The following is a 24,060-nucleotide window of genomic DNA, read 5'->3' as shown; positions in this document are numbered from 1 at the left end:
GGAGAATTGCTTGAACCCAGGAGGCGGAGGTTAGTGAGCTGAGATCACGCCAACTGTACTGCACTCTAGCCTGGGTGACAGAACAAGACTCTGTCTCCAAAAAAAAAAAAAAAATTATTGTTAGATCTTAATGAGGCAGAAGAAAGAACAAGGAAGTGGACATATACTAAAGAAGGGGAATTAATAAAAATATATTATCTTCTAAACTCCAATTATTGCTTCCACTCACAATCCACAGGATCTCAGCATTACCCCTTTCAAGATGTTGCCTCAACTCAAATATTACACTAACAGGCTTGTCTCCTAAGGCTACGATTTTTTTCTTAATCAAGAATTTAGCCAGCATAATCTCAAAAGTTTGTGCAGAGATTTAGAAAGGAAGTAGCCTTAAGTAGAAAATAACAGAAGGCACATTCTGTTAAGAATGTACCATATAACTGAAGAAACAGAATGATCCATTTCAAGCATTATCCTCTATACCTTGTCAATCTCCAGTACAGAGAAATGGAAAAAGTTCTGTGACTGTGGCCATTTTACTAGTACAGTGGCCATCTGCCTCTAGCCTCAAAATGTTAACTTCTTTTAGAGAAACAAAGCACAATTTTAGAATGTACCTTAAACATGCCTGGGTTAGAGACCAAGGAAAACAAGGTCAATTGCTCCACAAAAATTTTAAATTAATTGGCTGGGCATGGTGGCTCACGCTTGTAATCCCAGAAATTTGGGAGCCCAAGGCAGGCTGATCGCTTGAGCCTAGCTGAGACCAGCCTGGGCAACACGGTGAAACTCTGTCTCTACAAACAAAATACAAAAACTAGCTGGGGGTGGTGGCACATACCTATGGTCCCAGATACTTGGGAGGCTGAGGTGGGAAGATCACCTGAGCCCAGGAGGTCGAGGCTGAAGTGAGCTAAGATGGCACCACCGCACTTGCCTAGGTGACGGAGCGAGATCCTGTCCCCCCAAAAAAAAATTTTTTTTTAAGTGAAACTCTAAAGAACATGTGATCATAAGAATAGCTTGAGCCTGGGAGGTAGAGGTTGCAGTGAGCAGAGATCACACTATTGCACTCCATCCTGGGCTACAGAACAAGACTGTCTCAAAAAAAAAAAGGTTACTAATTTTTGTATGTGAATTTTTGCCTCTATGTATACAACAAAACCATTTACACTAGAGCCTCCCTCAGCAACAAAAGATACCATTAGAAAGTTGAAAAACAATTCCAAGTAAATAGTTGTTAGTATCTGCGTTAGGCTGTTCTTACATTGCTATAAAGAAATACCTGAAGCTAAGGGGGGCAGCTCATGCTTATCATCCCAGCACTTTGGGAAGCTGAGGCAGGAGGATTGCTTGAGCCCAGTTCAAGCCAACCTGGGCAACACAGGGAGACTCTGTCTCTACAAAAAACAAACAAAATTAGCCAGGTATGGTGGTATGTGCCTGTAGTCCCAGCTACTCAGAAGGCTGAGATGGGAGGATCGCTTGAGCCCAAGATATCGAGGCTGCAGTGAGCCATGATGATGCTACTGCATTCCAGCCTGGGCAAGAGAGTGAGACCAGAAGGCGGAAGGTAAAGGGAGAGCAGGCACATCACATGGCAGGAGCAAAAGCAAAAGAGAGAGGTGGGCGGGGTGTGTGTGCCACACACTCTTAAACAATCAGATCTCATGAGAACTCAACTATCAGCAGGACAGCACCAAGACAGGAAGGATCTGCCCCCATGACCCAAACACCTTCCACCAGGTCTCACCTCCAACATTGTGGATTACATTTCAACTTGAGATTTGGGTGAAAGAACAAGAGTGTCTCAGCACTTTGGGAGGTCAAGGTGGGAGAACTGCTTGAACCCAAGAGTTCAAGACTAGTCTGTACAATATGGTGAGACCCCATCTCTACAAAAAAAAAAAAAAGGAAAATTAAGGGCTGGGCATGGTGGCTTATGCCTATAATACCTGCACTTTGGGAGGACTGAGGCAGAAGAATCGCTTGAGCCCAGGAGTTCAAGACCAGCCTGGGCAACATGGCAAGACCCTATCTCTAAAAAACAGATTAAAAAAAAAAATAGCCAGGTGGGGTGGTACATGCCTGTGTTCCTAGCTACTTAGGAGGCTGAGGTGGGAGGATAGCTCACGTCAGGGAGGTTGAGGCTGCAGTGAGCCGTGATTACACCACTGCACTCCGGCCTGGGTGACAGAGCAAGATGCTGTTTCTAAAAAAAAAAAGTTTCTTCCAGTTTTCTATTGCTTTTAAATTTTGGCTATAACACACGAAGTTGTTCTCATATTTGTGAAGCTATGAAAATGAAGACAGAAGAGGCTTCTGATTTAAAGAAATAGAAATTGGCTTGTAAGACTTCCATTATAGCATACAACAATTTCAAATGCAACTTCTGGTTGAACTTCAAGGCTGGATACCCTATCAAAAATTACTTTGGATAGTATTTGATTGATCCACAGTTATTACAAATATTAATTATCGTTAGTTCAACCATAAAAATCATGAATATATCTGCCTAGAGTTATTGGTGAAATACAAAATATTAAAAAATACTGTATTCAAATAAAGGCAGAAAAATACTTACCCTGGATTTGCGGCTTCCATCAATATCCCAGCAAAGAAAATTAAACTAAAAACAAGGCTACTTCACAGCAAGATTTATTAATACATCCAAAAGAAAGAAAGAAAAATGATTTTGTCACACTATATACAGATAATACATACAGTGTTTCATACACATATTACATCAGTTTTTACACAAGAAAAATATACATAAAAATGTAAACTTTTGTATACAAAAACCCTTAAACAAATTAAACAAGGACCAGATAACAAAAGGAGACCAATTCATTATTATTTCATCAAATTTTTTAAAACAGTAATACAGTACATTCATTGAGATATATATGGAAAATGTGAGCCATCTCTTCTTGTTTAAAGGGAAATTACAAACCAAAAGCCAATCGCCTCCCAAAACGTGGTCTCCCCCAGCAATGCCACACCCAATGCCACAAGTATGCCTCTCCACTAGAACTGGGGGCTCTTACCAAAACCTGCCCATCTCCTCATCTTGCTCCTACAGTCTGTGCAGAAACAAATGGCTCCTAACTTTTGTGCATGTAATTAAACTCGCAGCCACTATGAACACAAATACAGAGGAGAGATTCTCAGTTTGTAAGTTCCCTTTAAGCAGCTTTTATATTTTTGTATTTATTTTTAATGTATGGCCTGTTAAACATACTTGTGTGCCAAGGTGAATGAGAACACTGAAAAAGAAGGGCTTTGAGAACCGCTAGTCCTTGCTACCGTGCAGTTTCTTTGTTAGAAGAGATTTTAAAACTGTCCAACCTGTCTCATTTGCTGGTTTCAAATAAGCTACCTCACCTTTGATTTCCCACTGCAACTTGGTTTCGACTTACACTTCAGTACTCTAGTTGTTAGTACCATACAATTGCCAAGAGGCTTTTTGTTAAAGGCTACTTCTGATATCAGGTTCCAGCTAAGCTACTCAGTAAAATGGCTCAAACCCCAGCCTCTCTATTTTAGTCTTCAGGAGTACTCTTACTTCACTGTTTTTTAACATCTTACAATTTAGGATTGTCCATCTAACCCTCCTCTCTCTGCAAGTTCTTGAGATGTAATCTGCTGCCAACTCTTCACAAAAAAAAATAATATTTAATAGTTCGTCCTTAATAGTCTTGCATTCAGTGTGTCAAATTGATGTACTAATGAAAAATACCTGAAACTGTGGGGAATAAGAATTAAATCTATTTCAAGCACATGCAACTTGGAACTCGGAAAAAAAAAGAAAGAAAGAAAGAAAGAAAAAAGAGTTTGGGAGGGCCCTTAACTAAAATGTGCTAAAGACAGCTTCATGAGAGAGCTGCTTTCCTTCAAATTTGAATTTTGAACAAGGCAAAATAACAATTAGGTGATATATTTCCCTGCAGCATGAGAGTAGTTAACTTCCCCCAGGCAAAATGATCTCAATAATCATTATTTATTAATGAAAGGAGGAGGGAAATTGGTGAATTAAGTTGATCTAGGAGATGGTGGATGACATACACTAATGGAAATATTAGGATCGCTTTATAAGTGAAACAAACAGTCTGGTCTGTGGAACATCTGCACTTCAGAGAGAGGAAAAATGCACAAAGCTCCTCAAGTGAATCTCCAGCTCTTTCTTACTCTCATGGGACAGATGGCATTTTTAAAATGACAGTCTCCCTTTCAGTTAAGAAAAACACAACAATAAAAGGAAAAGGAAGATAAATAAATAGTGTGTGGATGTCTTTAGATGAGACTTTAAATGTTCTTTAAATAACTTTTGATAATGTATTTTAAATCATTACATACAACTGCCACTGCAGTGACAATATTCCAGTAGGGGCAGCATTTTGCTAAATGTAAAAGATTGCCATTTAAAACTCATACATATACATGTGTATATACAGTTATATCAACACTATTTATATACATATATATCTAGAGAGCAATATTTCATTGCCTTTGAATATCTATATATCTACTCCCACAATATATACTAGAGACATACTGTGTGAGTACATATGAAAGCATATGTACACATGCTCTGACATGTATATATACACTTTTGTCTGTGTGTGCATAAGAGCTTTAAAGGCACAATATATAGGGATGCAAGTTTTCTAGAGAGCTGCAGCAAAGTTAATACAGAATGTCACAAACCGAGAACAGTCAAAAGGAAATGTAGCAGAATTCATCACACAGGAATTCATCAAAGCAGTTTCATCATGAGAAGAATGAGTTAGTTACAGAATTCACGAGGCTTACATGTGACCTTGTATGCTTTCCATTAAAATGTAAATGGTGAAGTTATGATTAAACTACAAAGCAAAGAAAAATATGTAAATGACAAATTAATGACAGTTAAGTGTGGAAATAAACCTAACACTAATCTCAATCATAAAATCATAATTATGTTCACTTGTAATTTAAGTAAAATGACCCCAAATTATTGAGGTAAAACTTTCAAATTTGTTTTATTTGAAAGTTGGCTTTCTGTTTGTTTTTGAGACAAAGATGAATGCCCAATTCTCGAAATTACTATTGGTAATATTACCAAAACTTGTGTCTTCTGGGAAAATTTCAGAGATAAAGATCTTTAAAAGAAAACAGAGAAGTTGACGAAATATGCTTAAGCCAAAAGTTTCCGGCCAGAAAAGACAGAATTAAGGAGAAAAAAACCACAATGATGTGTGATTTCTTTTTCTTTTTAAGTGATGAGAGACTGACCAGTAGAAGGTGGTGAAGATGAAGAATAGTGGAACTGGCAAGTAAGAATTGTTCAGACAGGCATTCATTGTGTAATATCCATAAACAAGACTATAATCCAAAGGACTTCCATTTTACTATGTTCTGATGATGTACTCTAGACTGTCACCTCCTCTGGCTTACAGAATAATCCAGAACTTTCCATAGACTTTAATCTTGCTTAACAAAGGCTGTTTACCTATTATACACACACATTTTTAAGGGAAATATATGTATATAGCTTTATCTATACACACACATATACATACGTGTATATATAGATTTATACAAATGTATAAATAAACATAATACTTTTCAATCTTTCCATTGACAAGGCAAGTTCACATTCAGCAAAGTGCCACCACATCCCATATACACATCTCTGTACAGATATACACATAAGGGTCTGTTTTTACCCTTCAATCGGGAGAATTTTTTCTAGCAAATCCCATTAACCAGCAACTGAAGGGAGAAATGGCACCAGTACAAACTCCCTTCTTTCATTTGCATGCATATGTACAAGAAATATGCAGATTAAAAAAAAATCCCAAAACAAGAGTGAATGAAACCAGGAGATGCTGCAAAAATACAACTGTAGAAAAGAACAGCATATAGAGCTTTCCTAGGTCTTCACTATATCTAAGATGAAGTAAATGATGCTCAAGAGACAACTACAAATTCAGGTATATTATCAGAAGTTGTTTTGACATATTTCGAAGTATATGATTTTTTAAGTATTAAAAATAAATGTCATTGGAACATTGAATAACAACTCTAATTTTGACTATTTCAGACCACCAGATACTCCAGTAATAAATGTATAGCAAAATAACACCTTAAAACTCAAAATAAAGGGATGTATTTTTTTTTAATTCCATATGAATCAGGGGTAGCACAATTTTTCCTATAGCTAAAATATGGGGATGGGAGCACGCTTAATAAATAACAGCAGAACTGAGTAAAAGTTTTTTGAAAATTTTTGGAAATGAAATCACCCCAGCTTTGACATATGCACGGTGAAATGATCCCACCAACTCCTTAAACAAAGCAGCCCCTTCCAAATATTCTTCATGAAAGGCCTATACTTTTTCTTAACTTCACCAAGAAAAGATGATCAACAATATTTTCTTACTCAGAATATAAAGAAATCTATAATAAACATAAAAAAGGTTCAACAGATCTCTGGTCCCATCACCACAATAGATAAACACAGCTCATGTCTGGGGCTGTCTGTCTCCCTCTCTTATTTTTATGCTCAAAAGTGAGAGGCTGATCTTAGAACCTCCTATTTCTGATGTCATTTTATGAACATAGCATAATATAAGTTAATCCAAAGGTTAACATAAAATGCACATGATATCAGAGCTAGCCTTTTAACATAAGATAACATAATGATTAATTTGGTGTATTTATACAACAGAGACAATGAGAAAGTAACTCCAATACCCTCAACTAAATAAATCATGTTTCTACAATACATTCGGTTACCTTTATCTATTTTTATATAAGCAGACATTCATATCTCTCACACACGTGCCCCCAATGTATATTTTTGCATGTGTGTAAAAAATACAGACATATACATGCACACGAGTAATTTAATTCTATTTTAAAGTCACAGTGGGAATTCCTTAGTGAGGAGGGATAAAAAGTTCCTGAATAAGACACTGAGAACATCTAGATTTATTATTTTCTCTATTTTACTTCCCAACTTACAGAATAAACTGTAAATTAAAGAATAAATCCATAGGAAATAAAAGAGGTCTTAAAAACTTAGTTTACAAATTCCAGCTACAGTAGTTGGAGTTTTACTTGATCTATGTATTTCTATGTACCCTGTAACTAATCTTCTAGCCATCTTATGTAAACCACAGATCATTTACTAAACAACATGATTCTCAACAGTTCTAGGAACAGTTATAAATGGTCTAAAGGTGTTCTACATTTTGAGGCCCCAGGATATCCTTTTATTTTATATATCTGCAAGGTAGCAAAGGATAGCTATACACCTTGACACGCCAGAGATCCAGTGTAAAAAGGTGCTTCACTAGTTTGTTTTGTCAAAAAAAAAAAAAAAAAAAAGCTCATATATATTTAGCTATTAAACACATAGGCAACATAATTCATTACACTCAATACAGCTTTAGTATAAAACTTATAATTTATGAGGTGATGTTAATAGCATAAATTAATATACCTTTTCTCTTAAAATCTACAATAAGTATTCTGAAAGCTCATTGGGGAAGGAAATTTTTAAATAAAAGTTTTAAAGCTGTGCGTGATGGGAAAGGATTCTGTATTCTGAAGCTGAGATGAGAGCCTGGAGGAGAAAGGAAAAAGTCCTATGCAAGACACTGTGGGCTACAAAACCAAAAGTTTCCTCTTTCTTCCGCTCTCTTCAATGTGAGTCACCTTTAGTTTCTTTTAAAACTATTTTCTTATTTTAAAAACTGCCCTAATTTCCACAAGGAATCCCTGAGACATACTCAATACTATACAGTGAAAAGAACTATCACTGTTGAGAGGAACAGATTCAACCCTTCCAAACAGATGAAGACAATGTCAACAAGTGTCAGACTTCCCATCATTTCAGCACTAATCCACTGGAGCCACCTGCACCTTAATGATGCAGGTTGGAGTCATTTCAGGGCAAATCGGTCTATTCCCCCAAGTAAAAGCAATGGTGTGGCATTTAGCTGCATTGGAGCCTTCCGCACTGCGTGTTGAAAATTTTTCCAAGGGGAACTTTGGGTGCATACAGAGCTTACTTCAGTGGTCCCCAGCTTTAAAAACAAACAAAAACAAGCAAACGAAGAAAAAAGAAAAAAGTGAAAGAAGAGGATTCTATGCCTCTTTGGCCGGGATGGGTACAGATCATGTGTGCATGTGCATTCTTTAGGACTGTAGTGGGCAGAGGCGAGCAGGCGGAAGAGAAGATGGAAAGCTGTGCTGCCCTACGGAGCTCACTGAGAGTTAGATAGATTTTTCTCTTATACGAGTATTGTTCTAAACTTTAGGTCACTCAAAACTGCGTTCAAAGTAGCCAAACATCCCCAGTATTGGGGAACATAGGGTAAAAAAAGTCATATCCAATTTGCTTGCTCTCTCTCTGAAACGTCACATTTCCTCTTATTAGCTCTGTATCACAGTGCAGAGAAAAACTAACAAAAAGATAAGGGCTGAAGTGAAAACAGAATTTCTGCTATTTAGAAATAAGGCTCCCAAAGTTTGACGCACAAACAACTGCAGCGTTAATGACACTGTTTATTAGAAGAGACAGAACTATTCATTAAAGTTTGATGTTTTCTTTCCTAATTCATTAGTCAGGGAGAAATGCTTAACAGATATCCAAACATGTCTTTCACTGGTATTTCATTACAAATTTTATTGGAAAGGTAGTATTTAAAATGTTACTTTAATCTACTAAACATGATTTTGGTTTCCTCCAGAATATAGGAAAATTTATAAAGATATTAAGATATTATTAAACTGTTTAACTTTTCTACAGAAAGCCAGTGAAGATTCAGTTAATGTATTGGGAGGGGGGAAACATCATGTTCTTTCATGTAAATATATATATAACTCTCCACCCCCAAGAAATATATTTTTTTGTCAGGAAAAATATCCTGAGAACAATGTAAATACTGGTAATAAAAGAGATACAAATGAAGACTGTTCAGTATGACTAACTTTTCTTTCAAGGAATCCTCTAAATTGCCTCATTAAACGGGAGAGTTATTTAGAAGACCATAATATTAGATTTCTATATATACCAGATTTAGAAGAGAATTTTAAAAGAAGTCTAAAAGAAAGATGAAGAAACTGAAAACTAATTTTTAATGAATTTCAAACCTGTTAGTAAGTTTAGTGTTAATATACTCATCTTTTTGCAATACCAACCCATAGCGACCTTCTGAACTAACCTGGAGGAGAGGAGATTGCCTTACACATGCACTGCCGACTGATGGCACCCACTGACCATCACCAGCACCCCTAGGATGCCAAGGCACGGGAAAGATGGCGGGCAAGCACCGGCGGACTGACCACACGATATTTACTAGATATGCTCAAATTCTAATCCACTTTATAAAAACAGAATGGTACAGGTCAACGGAAAGGTCAATTCTTTCATGTAAGAAGAAAACTGTATGGACAGGGCACCTCTGTGCATCACAAACATGGTTTCCTTCCTAATCAAAGAGCTGTCTTTGCTACTGTGGACTGTGATCACAGATTGAGAACAAGCTCTGATAAGGAAGAGCTTTAGTGTCAGTCACAGAAAATGATGATTCTTAACTTTCAGGTGTGAGACTGGGCTGATTTTAAAAATAAATCTTATAAATAATTATTTGGCAAAGATAAAGTATTAGCTTTCTTTAGCCTTAAGACACTAAAGACAGTAACACCAATTTAAGGAAAATAATAATAATAACCTCACTTTCCAACTTGCTCCTCATGCCTACTATTTGTTTCTGATTATAGTCTTCTCATAGAGGGACACCAGACACACCACACTGCCTGCCAACACGAAATTGCTCAGGAAGTCATTTACAAAGCAGTTATATCACACATGGTAGGTTACCAGAGAACATAATCCTTTGCTGTCTAAGCTACATGACGATAATTAGAAAATTTTTCCATTGCATAGTCTGTCACTTGGTGGGTTAAGTATAATTGCTACTTACGATTATGAGTTGTTTACTAGCTACATAACCTACCCAGATGTGCAAATTGCTAAGCCATTTTTACAGAAGAAAAAACAATGTCTTAAGTACTTTAATTAAAATAATATTAATAATTATGTAGAGAGAGTAGAGAAAGCCCATCTTTTCTTCAGATGCTACTGATCACAGCCAGTGAATATCACACATTAGAATGGAATTCAGATTCTCAGAGCACAGAACGTATCCATTAACTGCAGCAACTTTGTAAATTAAATCACAGTAACACAATCTAACTGGCCTTTATAAATAGTCCCAAAGAACTGCAGAAACAGAGTGAAACTTCCTTGCCACTATTTCTCATGGGTTTAACACTAGAATAAAAGCTAGTTTCTACCTATTTGGGACCTTATATAAGATTTGTTTTTGATTCCAGTATTGCCTTATGATAGCATAAGAGCTACCTTGAAAGATACTAATTTTCATATTTCTGGAGTAAAAGACACTTCATTCCTTTCTATACATATTAATAGCAAAGTTACTACTAACAGACAAGAATGGCTCTATTAACTAAAAGAAAAACACAGATCTCTCTGGGCTTATAGATGTTCTCCTCTCTTCCAAAAAGGGACTCATAAGAAACAGCAAGAGCAAAGCAAACTGCAAACTTTGATATCTGTTTTGAACTAGATAAAATAGAGGAGAAGTTTATTGTTGGTAATTCCTCAACCACTTTCCTCAGCTTTCATCACGGGCATCCAAACGAAAATGTATTTACTCAAAGTTTTTGGTGTGAAGCTGTAACTAGCAACATTCCTGATAATTTCATGCCTCCTTACTAGAAAGCAGAGAAGGGCTTTTAAATGCACATAAAACAGAAAATTGCAAACAATAAAATGTGCAACTTACTGCAAACTCAGCTTTGTATCATAACTGAAGAATTTCAAGCAGCTAGCATGAGGGACAAAAAGACAGAAAAAGTTCAAATCGACTACCCAGGACTTTCCCTTCGCTGTCAAAGGGCTGATGAGGAAGTCAATGTGCTGCTCTGCGACAACCTTTAAATACACAATGGAGACTAAACTGAATTGCTGGGAATGGACAGTTACCTAGAGATGCTTACGATGAGTTGTGAAAATAGTTTAACAAACTAAATGACATTTTTGAGCAGAGGTAACTATTCGCGATCACTTCATTACAGTACATTAAAATAAAAAAGCTTACTAATATAGATTCACAGGTGAGAAATATTCAAATTATCTGTCCTCACCATTCAGAATAGAAATTTATGGTGATACCAAATATAATTTTGCTTTATGACATAAGTTATAATTTAGAAATTTTGCACTCTGCAAAAAAGGCAAAGCTATTAAAAATAAATCTTCCAATCAATTACCATGATTTTAAAAAAACTAAATATATTACAAACATATTTTTGGCCCACAAAAAGAAACATCAATAAATACAAAATAGGGCATATAATGATTTCATACAGTCATGTGACATTTCCCCTCCATAACCTCAGGCACGTGGTATCTGCATAATGCCTACTGATCACCATCATTCCTTTAAAAAGCAGAGAAAGAAAAGCTTTCAAAAGAAGGGACCGGTTAGAACTAGCATGGCATAAAGAGAATACATACAGGAAGTAGGAAAATACATCCAATCGTTACCTATTAGAAAGGAATTAAGATCAAATATTCCCTGACAAATGAATTATTGAACCACATCAATAGGTATGTTCTCTCTACTTAACTTTTAAAATATATATATATATGTGAATTAGACTAGACTCAGGTATAAATAGCCAATGGTATCTCAAGGGACAGTGAAACTACTCAGCAAAAGCAGAGTAGAGATGCCTTTAAAATCTAGTTCCACCCTTCTCTGGGGGGAAAAAAAAGGTAGGCAAGAAACCTCACAAATTCATTTCATAGTCACGAACTCCCTAAACTACCCAATATGATTTTTAACCCTAAAATCCTGGATTTTAAAAACATTTCCCAAAACTATTTTCAAATTTACTTAAACCCAAGTACTTAAATTATTTTAAAAGTACCAAAGGGCAAATAAAATTTATGTCTAATTTCCATATTCTGCTTTGAAAGAAACTTTAAAATGTGTATCCTTCAGATATCACACATCACTTCACAACTGGTACACTGATTCTACAAGTGTCTGCAACATTTTACAAATCTTACCAAAGAATCACTACTGTAAACATGAAAAATTCAAAAGCAAAAGATGGATCAAGGAGTTCACAGATCCCATCTTTTCAAATCTATCTGACCTATCCTGCTTTTTCACATCAAAATATTTTCTTTAATTACATCTTGCAAATGTATTCCATGAGAGAAGGATTTAGAAACAAACATATGTCTGAAAAGACAAAGTGACTATCAGGCCCCAGAACCCCAGGAGCCTGCAGTCGTCCCAGGCAAGCTTTTCAGGACATGCCTACTTCACTGACGGGAATCCAAGCTTTTCTACGTTCTGTTTCTTCTTGGGCTAACTTTTAACAGAAAAAGGTTGTGCTCTTCACACGACCAGCCCACCACCCTCCCTATTCAGGAAACTTGAGGAAAAGAAGGACCAACCTTATTAGGATTGTGAGATGTAGGAGAGGAGAAAAGAAAGAGTCTTATATTCATTACAGAGGGGGAAAACAAACAAACAAAACGCAAACTAATGGGACAGCCGCTTCCTGCACTGCACAAAAACACACGCATGGGCACACGCATACTCACAGGCAGTCAAAAGACACATTTTTTCCTTTTAGTTAAACATGATCACAATTAGGAATGGAATCCTGGCCTCACTGTGGTGTTTAGCAGTTGGTGCTAAGTCAGTCTTGACCTGCCACACACCATTTGCTGTCTCTTATACAGGAACTCAATTAATAAGATCATTCTATCTAGAACCACCTATGTAAAAACCTGGCAATAGAATGGAAAGCATTGATCTGAATACTAGGAAATAGTAAAGGGCACTGGTATTCTGAGGTATCTTCCACTTCTAGGACTTGCTGCTAAAAATCAATCCTATCCAGTCACTGTGCTGAACCACTAAGGAAACCACTGGGGCGGAGTGGGCCTGCCAGGAGGGAATGAGCACCAGTGCTAAGGAGCACATGTGAACACTGTAGCGAGGTCCACTGCAGGGCCACTCATCGAACTGGGAAGGGGGGTGCCCCTCTAATCCCCATCTGTTATATCTTCTTTCAGAAAAGGGGAGAGGGGTGCTAAAGAGGAAACAAAGATAGAAAACACTGGGTTCCCCACCTGCCTGCAAACACACAGACACCCTCAGTTAGGGGAGGGAAAGGGAGAAGATGCATTATTGGTACTTGTAGCTGTGGCACCTGTTACTGTGAAGCCTGTAGGAGGGGCTATAGAGCTGTGGCTGGGCTGCAGGTCCTTAGGAATGCCACTGTGAGAACTCAGCTGGTGGCCGAAGGCTGCGCTGAACTGAGGGAGTTGCTGCTTGGGAGAGGTGGAGGCCATTAGTTCAGCAGAAGGCCCCATGCCACTGAAGCTGGTCTGTGGTAACCCCGGAAGCACACTGGAGCTGCTGGGGGTCACGGTGGCGAAGGCAGGCTGTGTGGTCTCTGAGTTCGAAGTGGTGGGTGGTGTGGATAGGGAAGTGGAAAGAAGATGTCCATCTGCGCCGAGAAGGTTGCTAAATGGAGAGGGGTCTCCAAGGTTGACGGGGAGATTGCCCCAGTGAGTTCTGGGGTTTACCACGCCTCCAAGTGGCACCTCAAGTTGAGTTGGGAGCAAGTGCTGCGCCATGATGGGCATCTCTGCTGAAAAGGTAGCTGCCATATTATCACCAGAGTACGATGTTGTGTGGGGAGAGGTGATATGGTCACTGTAGGGAGACGGCACATGCTCACTATCATAATGGCTTCCATGGGGCGAGGAGTGGGAGTGATCACTGCTGTATTGCTGTCGTGAGGTGATAAGGTCATCTGCCTTGCTCAGCAGCTGGGCAGGATGTGGCCTCTGGGAGGCATGGCTGCCGTCATGAAGTCCATGAAACTGTCCTGGGAAGGCTCTCTCCCCAAGTGCACTCTGGCTGATCAGAGTGGCAGAAGTAAGGCCAACGTTGGCTGGGGCAGAGAACTGCCCCTGGATCTGCCCTGCCAGGGGTGTAGGTGGGTTTGACAAGGTAGCAGAATGGAGCAGGTTCTCATCCAGCTCTAGACTAGAAAAATTATCATGTACTATACGCCCATTCAATAGCTCCCCTAGGTCTGTGTTCACCTCTCGGCTCAAGGATTGTATTCCTGAAGCTCCAGTACCTGTGGAGAACACTCCTATTCCTCTATCTGACAACTCCTGGACTGGCACACCATCTGACTGGGCAAGGACCCCAATGGTACTCAGGCACTCGAGAGAAGTTACAGCCTGCAAGGCCCGTTCAAGCTCCTCAGCCTCTTCGGTAGTTGGGAGGAGGTCTCCATTCTTCCCTGAGTCAACAAAAGCCATCAACAATTAGTAGAGCTTTTACCAGTCCTACATCACAAAAATCATACATTTGAATTATTTTAAACAATATTCTATTTAAAAAGAGTCCCTCTTGAAAAGAAAAGTTTCCAAGATTTGGATTGGAGGGAAAAAGTGAAATAATGATATGCAGGACAGGGTCTGAAACGTCAGCTGTCTACGAACTTGAATCACCATCTTCAGTTGATTTACTGAAAACCATCTCAAAAGTCATCTTATCAAAGTACTAAATTCTTAGGAACTCTAAGGATTACAAATGTAAAACTCACAGTGACTATGTGATTATACATGTTTTTTACCTAAGATTATATTATTGCCATTAACATAGAAAACATATAATATCAACTTGGATTTGAGACAAAAGGCTGTGTAGAACAGGTCCACCTTGCCTGTTCTATTCCTGACTCTCCCAGCTGGAGGGCAGCTGTGGAAGGTTAAAACACAGAAATTCATACATCTATTTTAGCACAACACTAAGCACTCAGTTCATTTCATGGGTTATCTTTCAAAATGCTTTTGCTTTACTCTCTAATCCTTCCCCTTCATTCTTTTCCCATTTCTTACTAATTTTCATAAAATGGAAGCCCATGGACCTACTTTGATTTCATTTCTAATATTCAAAAAATCTATTGTTAGGAACTTGATTAATCACCATGGAAATATTCGATTTTTATGGTGAAAGAAACATTCTAAGAGTATAAAAGATTTCCCCTGAAAGCATGGGGGAATTGGCAGATTAAGCAAACTTCGTTTTGGAAAAGTGCACTTCAGTTGAAGTACATGGTGGGGTATAAAACTAGGGCAAGTTCTAAAAGACTTCAAAACTCATGTTCGGCTGGGCACAGTGGCTCATGCCTGTAATCCCAGCACTTTGGGAGGCCAAGGCAGGTGGATCACCTGAGGTCAAGAGTTCGAGACCAGCCTGACCAACATAGTGAAACCCTGTCTCTACTAAAAATACAAAAATTAGCTGGGCGTGGTGGCAGATACCTGTAATCCCAGCTACTCGGGAGGCTGAGGCAGGAGAATCGCTGGAACATGGGAAGCAGAGGTTGCAATGAGCTGAGATGGCGCCACTACATTCCAGCCTGAGTGACAGAGCAAGACTCTGTCTCAAAAACAAACAAACAAACAAACAAACTTCATGTTCAAGATGTCTTTGTTCAAAAATAAAGTAAAAGTATTCACAAAGTTGGGCCAGGTGTGGTGGCCCATGTCTGTAATCCCAGCACTTTGGGAGGCCAAGGCAGGTGGATCACTTGAGGCCGGGAGTTCAAGACCAGTCTGGCCAACATGGCGAAACCCCACCTCTACTACAAGTACAAAAATTAGCCAGGCATGGTGGCACATGCCTGTAATCCCAGCTACTCGGGAGGCTGAGGCAGAAGATTCGCTTGACCCCAGGAGGCAGAAGCTGCGGTGAGCCAAGATCTTGCCACTGCACTCCAGCCTGGGCAACAGAGTGAGACTCTGTCTCCCAAAATAAAAGAAACAAGTTATAAACCTAGTCACCAAATTATGAGATGGTTAAACAAACTGCACATTCCTTATCTTCTGAAAGGGGTAAAACAGCTGCAGTGGTATTATATTTCCTATCTACAGTGAAAGACATTACATGTGAGGAGGAGTATGACAAACACATTGTCAAACACTATTTCTTTTCTTATAAACTCATTTTTAAAACCAGTTTCCTTGAGTCAAAATATTGACTATACCTTCAAAAAAATCAAAATCTTGTAAGTCATCAGGTAGCCGTGGCAGGACGTCTGAAAAGTCCTCCTGGTTCAATTCCAAGTCATGTGGAATGTCAGTGATCTCATTGGCAATGTCGTCCGGCAACTCATCAGCACTCAACTCTGGCGTGGATGGGCTCCTGGGAAACAGGACACTGTTGGTCCCATAACTCCCTCTTTATCTTCACATCAATACCACCAAGCCAAGTTCATTCAACATGAAAAGAAGCTAATGTCAGGCAGGGCACAATGGCTCATGCCTATAATCTTAGCACTTTGGAGGCCAAGGTGAGAGGATCACTTGAGGCCATGAGTTTGAGACCAGCCTGGTCAACATGGCAAAACCTTATCTCTACTAAGAATACAAAAATTAACTGGGCATGGTGGTGCACACCTGTAATCCCTGCTACTCAGGAGGCTAAGGCATGAGAATCGCTTGAACCTAGGAGGCGGAGGTTGCAGTGAGCTGAGATCATGCTACTGCACTCCAGCCTGGGCAAAAGGGCGGGACTCTGTCTCAAAAAAAAAATAAAAATAAAAAAAAATAAAAAAACAAGCTAATGTCTTTTAGGTTTTTTTTTAAAGGTCAGAAAGCCCTGGCAGGTCTTGAACCCAAGCACAGGGATTAGACAGATGGAAAATAAGGAAGTAACCACTTGAGCTAAAGCCAATCCTAATGTCTTCTAGGTTTTTTTTTAGATAGAGTTTCGCTCTTGCTGCCCAGGTTGGAGTGCAATGGCGTGATCTCGGCTCACTGCAACCTCCGCCTCCTGGGTTTGAGAGATTTTTCTGTCTCAGCCTTCCAAGTAGTTGGGATTACAAGCGCCCACTACTACGCCAAGCTAATTTTTTTTTTTTTTTTTTTTAGTAGAGACGAGGTTTCACCATGTTGGCCAGGCTAGTCTCGAATTCCTGATCTCAGGTGATCCACCCACCTCGGCCTCCCAAAGTGTTGGGATTACAGATATGAGCCACCATGCCTGGCCTTTTTTTTTTTTTTTTTTTTTTTTTGAGGCAGAGTCTTGCTGTCGCCCAGGCTAGAGTGCAATGGCACGATCTCAGCTCACTGCAACTCCACCTCCCATGTTCCAGCGATTCTTCTGCCTCAGCCTCCCGAGTAGCTGGGATTACGGGTGCCCACTACCACGCCTGGCTAATTTTTGTATTTTTAGTAGAGATGGGGTTTCACCATCTTGGCCAGGCTGGTCTCGAACTCCTGACCTCATGATCCACCTGCCTCTGCCTCCCAAAGTGCTGGGATTACAGGCGTGAGTCACCACACCTGGCCCTAGGTTTTTTATACTCAACAGAAACATGAGAAATTCTAACTTACAGTGTCTCCTCCCCTACTTTTTAAAAGAAGGAAATCTGAAAGTAGAATCACTGCAAAAATACAGGCCTCACCAGATGCAGTCATGTATTTCTGCAACCTTCACCCATGTATAAAGAGGCAACAACAACTACTAGGTAATACTTTTACTTCAAATTTGTACAGTGAATCACAATTTGGTGTATCAAGTGTGTCTTAATGCTTTTTAGAAGAATTTCAAATCTGGTTGAAATAATAATTTTAGAAATGAAATTAACAACAGGTAAAATTGAAATGCTTAGCTAAAACAAAAGCTTCATTCTCCTGGTCAAAATGTTTAACCCTGCCAAAATAAATAATGCCTCATATTTTTGATGGAATACTTCTGTTGGAACATATATGGAATTTCTGCTAAAATTTTTTAAAGTCAGAGGCCAGGTGCGGTGGCTCATGCCTGTATTCCCAGCGTTTTGGGAGGCCGAGGTGGGTGGATCACTTGAGGTCAAGAGTCTGAGACTAGCCTGGCCAACATGGTGAAACCCTGTCTCTACTAAAAATACAAAAATCAGCTGGGCATGATGCCACATAACTGTAATCCTAGAGTAGGGTGGTTGAGGCAGGAGAATTGCTTGAACCCAGAGGTTGCAGTGAGCCGAGATCGCGCCACTGCACTTAGCCTAGGCGACAGAGCAAGACTTGGTCTCAAGAAAAAAAAAAATGTTTTTTAAGTTGACAGTATACAATTAAACTCAACTTCAGCATCTGTTCTCTTTATTGTAAGCAAAAGCTTAATTTTAGATCAAATACAGCCAGATACAGGTAAAATCTAAAATTTATACCAAAAACTGTTTTAAAAATCTAGGTTGATATATTAAATGGCTTCTGTAGCCTAGTGACAACTTTACAATAACCACATGAAGCTAGATGTTCTGAGAAGAATCAGAAGACGTAAAGAAAAATTAGGTGCCAGTGACACCACTGACCGGATCTGAGAGGCCTCCACTGGCAGTGAGACGCTGGCGGGCATGCTGAGGTTCCCTTGGGGGACTGCAGGGGGAATGGGTTTTTGGGGTCGACGAGGTCCACGCCTTCTCTTCTTCTTGTGTTTTTTGGTTAGTGCAGGAGGCTTGGTTTTTTTCCTGGGTTTCCTCTGCTGCTGGTGCTGAACTTTACGGGAGTTATCGCCTCTCAAGAAATTATCCTTTGGAATGAATAAATACGTTTTTAAACTGAGATTATCTGGGAGAAACTTGACAGCTACCTAAAAAATACTTACATCCCTTAATATTCTATATTAATGCCTAAAACATACTGTATGCCCAAAACTATGTGTAACAATAATGAAGACACCAAACTTCATCAATTCCAAGATCTACATTTTAATATCTCTGCAATTAGGAAGCATTTTAAATTGTTGGCATTTTACCATTGCAGTCAGCCTGCTGATGGTCATAATAGCTGACACTGTCCACACACACACACACACACACACACACACACACACGGTTCCAGTTCTTTGTCCTGGCGTCGTTTCTGAATTAAGGTATGTACACTGTTGGTACTACGTGTGGAGGAAAATTTTTTGTGAATGTAGAAAGGCACAAAGAGCAGCAGGGCATAAAATTAATATTAGTGGAGCACATATTCATTACTGAAGTACTGACCACAATTCTTTTTTTTTTTTCCCTGTAAGGAAACAACCAAGTAAAAAAGGAAAATAACCACAAAGTAGATGAAGTTGTTCTATTGCTGAAGTACGCAGAAAATACTCCCTTTCACATGTCAAGCAGCACAGCCAAAACCAGGAACAGTATATAAGATAAAAATCTGTGTCTAGATAAGTCTTTTAAAAGCTCTTTAATAAGTCTAAAACAAAAATTCTAAGTGATAAGAAAATACCGCATCACTGGCAACATTTTTTTCTTTCTTAGTGGCACACAGAACAGTGGGGTTTGCAATTGATGTCACCTTTAATTAATTCCCTAATAACTCTTATAGCTAAATAAAGATTGTAGACCACAGCAGTTTAAGACTAGTAACTATCACTAGCATCAAAAAATGGAAAAGAAAGAATAAAATTGAAGTATAAATTCAGGAAATCTAAAACAGGTTTAATCCTACTCAAATGATTGAATGTAAACAATTACAGATTAAGTCACAAATACACAAATTTAAAACCAAGAAAAAGTAGCCACTTCTGGCCAGACGCAGTGGCTGATGCCTGTAATCCCAGCACTTTGGGAGGCCGAGGCGGGCAGATCACCTGAGGTCAGGAGTTTGACACCAGCCTGGCCAATATGGCGAAACTCCGTCTCTAATAAAAACACAAAAATTAGCCGAGCCTGGTGACATGTGCATGTAATCCTAGCTACTTGGGAGGCTGAGGCAGGAGAATCGCTTGAACCTGGGAGGCAGAGGTTGCAGTGAGCCGAGATAGATTAAGCCATTGCACTCCAGCCTGGGCAACAAGAGTGAAAGTCAGTCTCAAAAAAAAAAAGCTACTTTTCAGACTCTGTAGTTCTTTCTGTCTCAACACTTGAGGTCTACTTGTATTATGTCCACTATTTAACTCAACAAATGGTGAATGCACAAGGACCAGTACCCGAACATGGTGCTCTGCATCCATGCCAGGCTTTCCCTCCAGCACCAGTGCTGATCTCAGGAGGAAGTTCTACTGAGCTCTCACCCAAGAGAAAATAAGTCCTATCTGTAAGACTCCCAGTGATCACCTGGGTCAGGTTTTAGGTTCCTGCCTGATTCTCCTAAGCTTGTGTGGAGTGGCCTTGTGGCACTCTTTGTACTGTGCCAGATACTTCACACAGAACAGCCCGTGACTGATACCTGCCTTGCTCACCTCCAGAGAGCTAGAGTCCCCACTCCCTGAGGCTTTCCTAATGCCAGCTGTTCTTTTAGCTAGCTTCAGTGCACAGTGAAATATTATTCACTCCCAACTTTTGTCTCATTCTACCTCTATGTCAAGGCAAGGCACTCACCATCTGTCATAGGATCTTACAAAGGTGGAATCCCATGTTCTGCCTGACAGCTGGGACTTCCTGCAGCTGGAGTCTCTTACCAATGGCTGTCATATTCTAGTTCTGAATCTTAACCCCTTACATCGGTGTGCCTAACCATTAATGTATTCAACAATTACTTACTGAGCATCTCTAAGTGCTAGGGATACAGCAGTGAACAAAAAAATGCTCCTGTCCTTGTGAAGGTTACATTCTAGTAGGAGAATACAGAAAATAAACAAACTAATGAATAACTGGTAGGCAGGCAAATGTTAGGAAGAAAAATGAGGTAGAGTATGAGGATAAAAATTGACAGGGTAATAGGCAGGTGGAAGACTTCTTTGATGAGGCGACACATGATAAACCTGAATGAAAGGAGTGAACCATGCCAAAACTTGGGAAAAGGCCAGGTGTGGTGACTCATGCCTTTAATTCCAACACTTTGGGAGGCAGTGGCAGGAGGATGTGATGGGAAGCCATTAACAGGTTTTGATTATGGAGCTAATATGATCAGACGTATAGTCCAAAGGGCCTGTTCTAAAGGCTAATTACCACAGAATTCCCTTTCTATGACATTCTGGAAAATGTAAAATTATAGGGGCAGAAAATAGATCAGTAGGGATGGAGCAAAGGGATGACCACAAAGAGGGTAGTATAAGAGAATCTGGGGAGCTGTTCTGTTATCTTGATTTAGGTGGTGGTTATACAACTGTATGAATCTACAAAACTCCTAAGAGTGTACACTAAAAAGTGAATTCAATTCAAAGAAAGTAGAACATATACACATCCAGCCTACTCTGGCTGCTATGTAAACAACATACCCCCTGTGACAGGGGCATATGGTAAGAAGGGAGATCAATTAGGAGACTATTACAATAACCCAGGCAAAGATAACGATAGCTTCGACTAGAATCGTAGCAGTGAATTTGATAAAATGTGTTTGGATTCAGAATATAATATGAAAATAGAGGCTGGGCACAGTGGTTCAGGCTTGTAATCCCAGCACTTTGGGAGGCCAAGGTGGGCAGATTATTTGAGGTCAGGAGTTCAAGACCAACCTGGCCAGCATGGTGAAATCCCGTGTCTACGAAAAAATACAAAAATTAACTGGGCATAGTGGCACATGCCTGTAGTCCCAGCTACTCGGGAGGTTACTGCGGAAGACTTGCTTGAACCTGGGAGACAGAGGTTGCAGTGAGCCAAGACTGCACCATTGCACTCAAACCTGGGTGGGTGACAAAGAGACACTCTGTCTCAATAAAAGAAAAAAAGAAAAAAAAAAAAAGGCAGAGCCAAGAGATTTGCACATAGTTTTCATCTCCCAGTGTCAGTCTCTCACAGGACTACTGATGGGGTACAAGTACTTGTTATAGTCTCTTATGTAATTTTTAACCTAAAACAAAAATAGCTCTAACTACTGCCAGATTCTTTAACTGTCTTCAGAGAGAAAACCATTTTCAAATATTTGTATTGTAAATACTTTTAAAAATTTTTATTAGTATAATTGTGATTGTCATATTATTATATAAAATATATATTATTTTATGACTAATTTACATTATACTAATTCAGTCTTAGGTTTGCCTCATTGAATTTGCCTAAGTAGGAAAGTTTAGCTGAAAAGAATAAAACCACGTTCAATTTCTCTAAAAGCGTTCACATAATAATTTTTATAGGAGGCCGGGCACAGTGGCGCATGCCTGTAATCCCAGCACTTTGGGAGGCCGAGGCGGATGAATTATGAGGTCAGGAGATCGAGACCATCCTGGCTAACACGGTGAAACCCCATCTCTATTAAAAATACAAAACTTAGCCAGGTGTGGTGGTGGGCGCCTGTAGTCCCAGCTACTTGGGAGGCTGCGGCAGGAGAATGGCGTGAACCCAGGAGGCAGAGCTTGCAGTGAGCCGAGATGGCGCCACTGCACTCCAGCCTGAGCGAGACTCCATCTCAAAAAAAAAAAAAAAAATTGTTATAGGAACCAAAAATTCACTCATAATAAGTTCCTAAAGCAGACACTGAAGTACAGTTTTTCTACTTAACAGTATCTTCCTACTCTTAGAAGTATGCTGGAATGACAGAACTTTAAAATGAAAATATGCGGTCTCAAAAAAAAATAAATAAAAAAGAAAATACGCAGCTGGGATCTTTTATTTCGTGATTTGAAAGCTACAGGGCCCCCATTACCATGGGTCTGTGAAATCATCAATGAAGGTGCACAAAAGTGGTTCAAAAAGCATATAGAAATTATTCCTTAGCTATGACAAAGCCTGAATAAGCTAAAAAAAAAAAAAAAAGCCTATATTCGCTGGGCATGGTGGCTCATGCCTGTAATCCTAGCACTTTGGGAGGCCAAGTCGGGAGGATCACCTGAGGTCAGGAGTTCAAAACCATCCTGGCCAACACGGAGAAACCCTTTCTCTACTAAAAAAACAAAAATTAGCCAGCACAGTGGCATGCACCTGTAATCCCAGCTACTCAGGAGGTTGAGGTGCAAGAATCACTTGAACCCAGGGGGCGGAGGTTGCAGTGAGCCGAGATTGCACCACTGCACTACAGCCTGGGTGACAGAGTAAAACTCCATCTCACACACACACACAAAAGCCTATATTTTAAATGTTTTTATATTATAGTGGGAAAATAATTATTCAACATATGTAATACGTAATCATAATATGTAGTTTACTATACAAATTTTTCAAAACATATGGTCTGTAAAAGAAACCTAAAAACTAAAGAAGTTCTTGGTGAAAGAGCCAGTTGGTCAGGTTTGGCTCTGTGTCCCCACCCAAATCTCATCTTGTAGCTCCCATAATTCCCATGTGTTGTTGGAGCGAGACAGTGGGAGATGATTGAATTATGGGGGCGTGTCTTTCCCGTGTTGTTCCTGTAACAGTGAATGGGTCTCACAGATCTGATGGCTTTAAAAATGGGAGTTGCCCTGCACAAGCTCTCTTTTTGCCTGCCACCATCCACGTAAGATGTGACTTGCTCCTCCTTGCCTTCTGCTGTGATTGGGAGGCCTCCCCAGACATGTGGAACTGTTAGTCCAATTAAACTCCCCTCCTTTTTTTTTTAAATCGCCCAGTCTCAGGTATGTCTTTATCAGCAGCATGAAAACAGAATAATAGAGCAAATTGGTACCAGTAGAGTGGGGTGATCCTGAAAAGATACCCAAAAATGTGGAACCAACTTTGGAGCTGGGTAACAGGCAGAGATTGAAACAGTTTGGAGGGCTCAAAAGAAGACAGAAAAACATGGGAAAGTTTGGAACTCACTGGAGACTTGTTGAATGGCATTGACAAAAATGCTGATAATGATATGGACAATGAAATCCAGGCTGAGGTGGTCTCAGATGGCGATGAGGAACTTGTTGAGAACTGGAGCAAAGGTGACTCTTGTTATGTTTTAGCAAAGAGACTGGCAACATTTTGCCCCTGCCCTAAAGATTTATGGAACTTTGAACTTGAGAGAGATGACTTAGGGTATCTGGCGGAAGAAATTTCTAAGCAGCAAAACATTCAAGAGGTGACTTGGGTGCTGTTAAAAGT

General features: G+C 39.5%; 1 protein-coding gene across 2 annotated transcripts in view; it reads right to left on the bottom strand.

Moving 5' to 3' along the window:
- Positions 1–2,639: 2,639 nt before the first annotated feature.
- INO80D (INO80 complex subunit D) overlaps positions 2,640–24,060 on the bottom strand; it is a 99,361-nt gene continuing 77,940 nt past the window's right edge. The window contains exons 9-11 of one of the 2 annotated variants that reach the window (XM_011949885.1): positions 18,484–18,701; positions 16,174–16,331; positions 2,640–14,421 (exon numbers count right to left, since the gene is read on the bottom strand). In XM_011949885.1, coding sequence (XP_011805275.1) covers positions 13,256–14,421; positions 16,174–16,331; positions 18,484–18,701 — 1,542 coding nt within the window. In that variant the 3' untranslated portion in view covers positions 2,640–13,255. The remainder of the gene's footprint in view (positions 14,422–16,173; positions 16,332–18,483; positions 18,702–24,060) is intronic. The other variant, XM_011949886.1, reaches the window with a different exon arrangement.

The sequence above is a fragment of the Colobus angolensis genome, unplaced genomic scaffold, assembly GCF_000951035.1.
Source record: "Colobus angolensis palliatus isolate OR3802 unplaced genomic scaffold, Cang.pa_1.0 Scaffold30, whole genome shotgun sequence".
Lineage (NCBI taxonomy): Eukaryota > Metazoa > Chordata > Mammalia > Primates > Cercopithecidae > Colobus > Colobus angolensis.
Note: the sequence above shows the minus strand (reverse complement) of the source record. Positions and strands in the feature narration are given on the sequence as shown.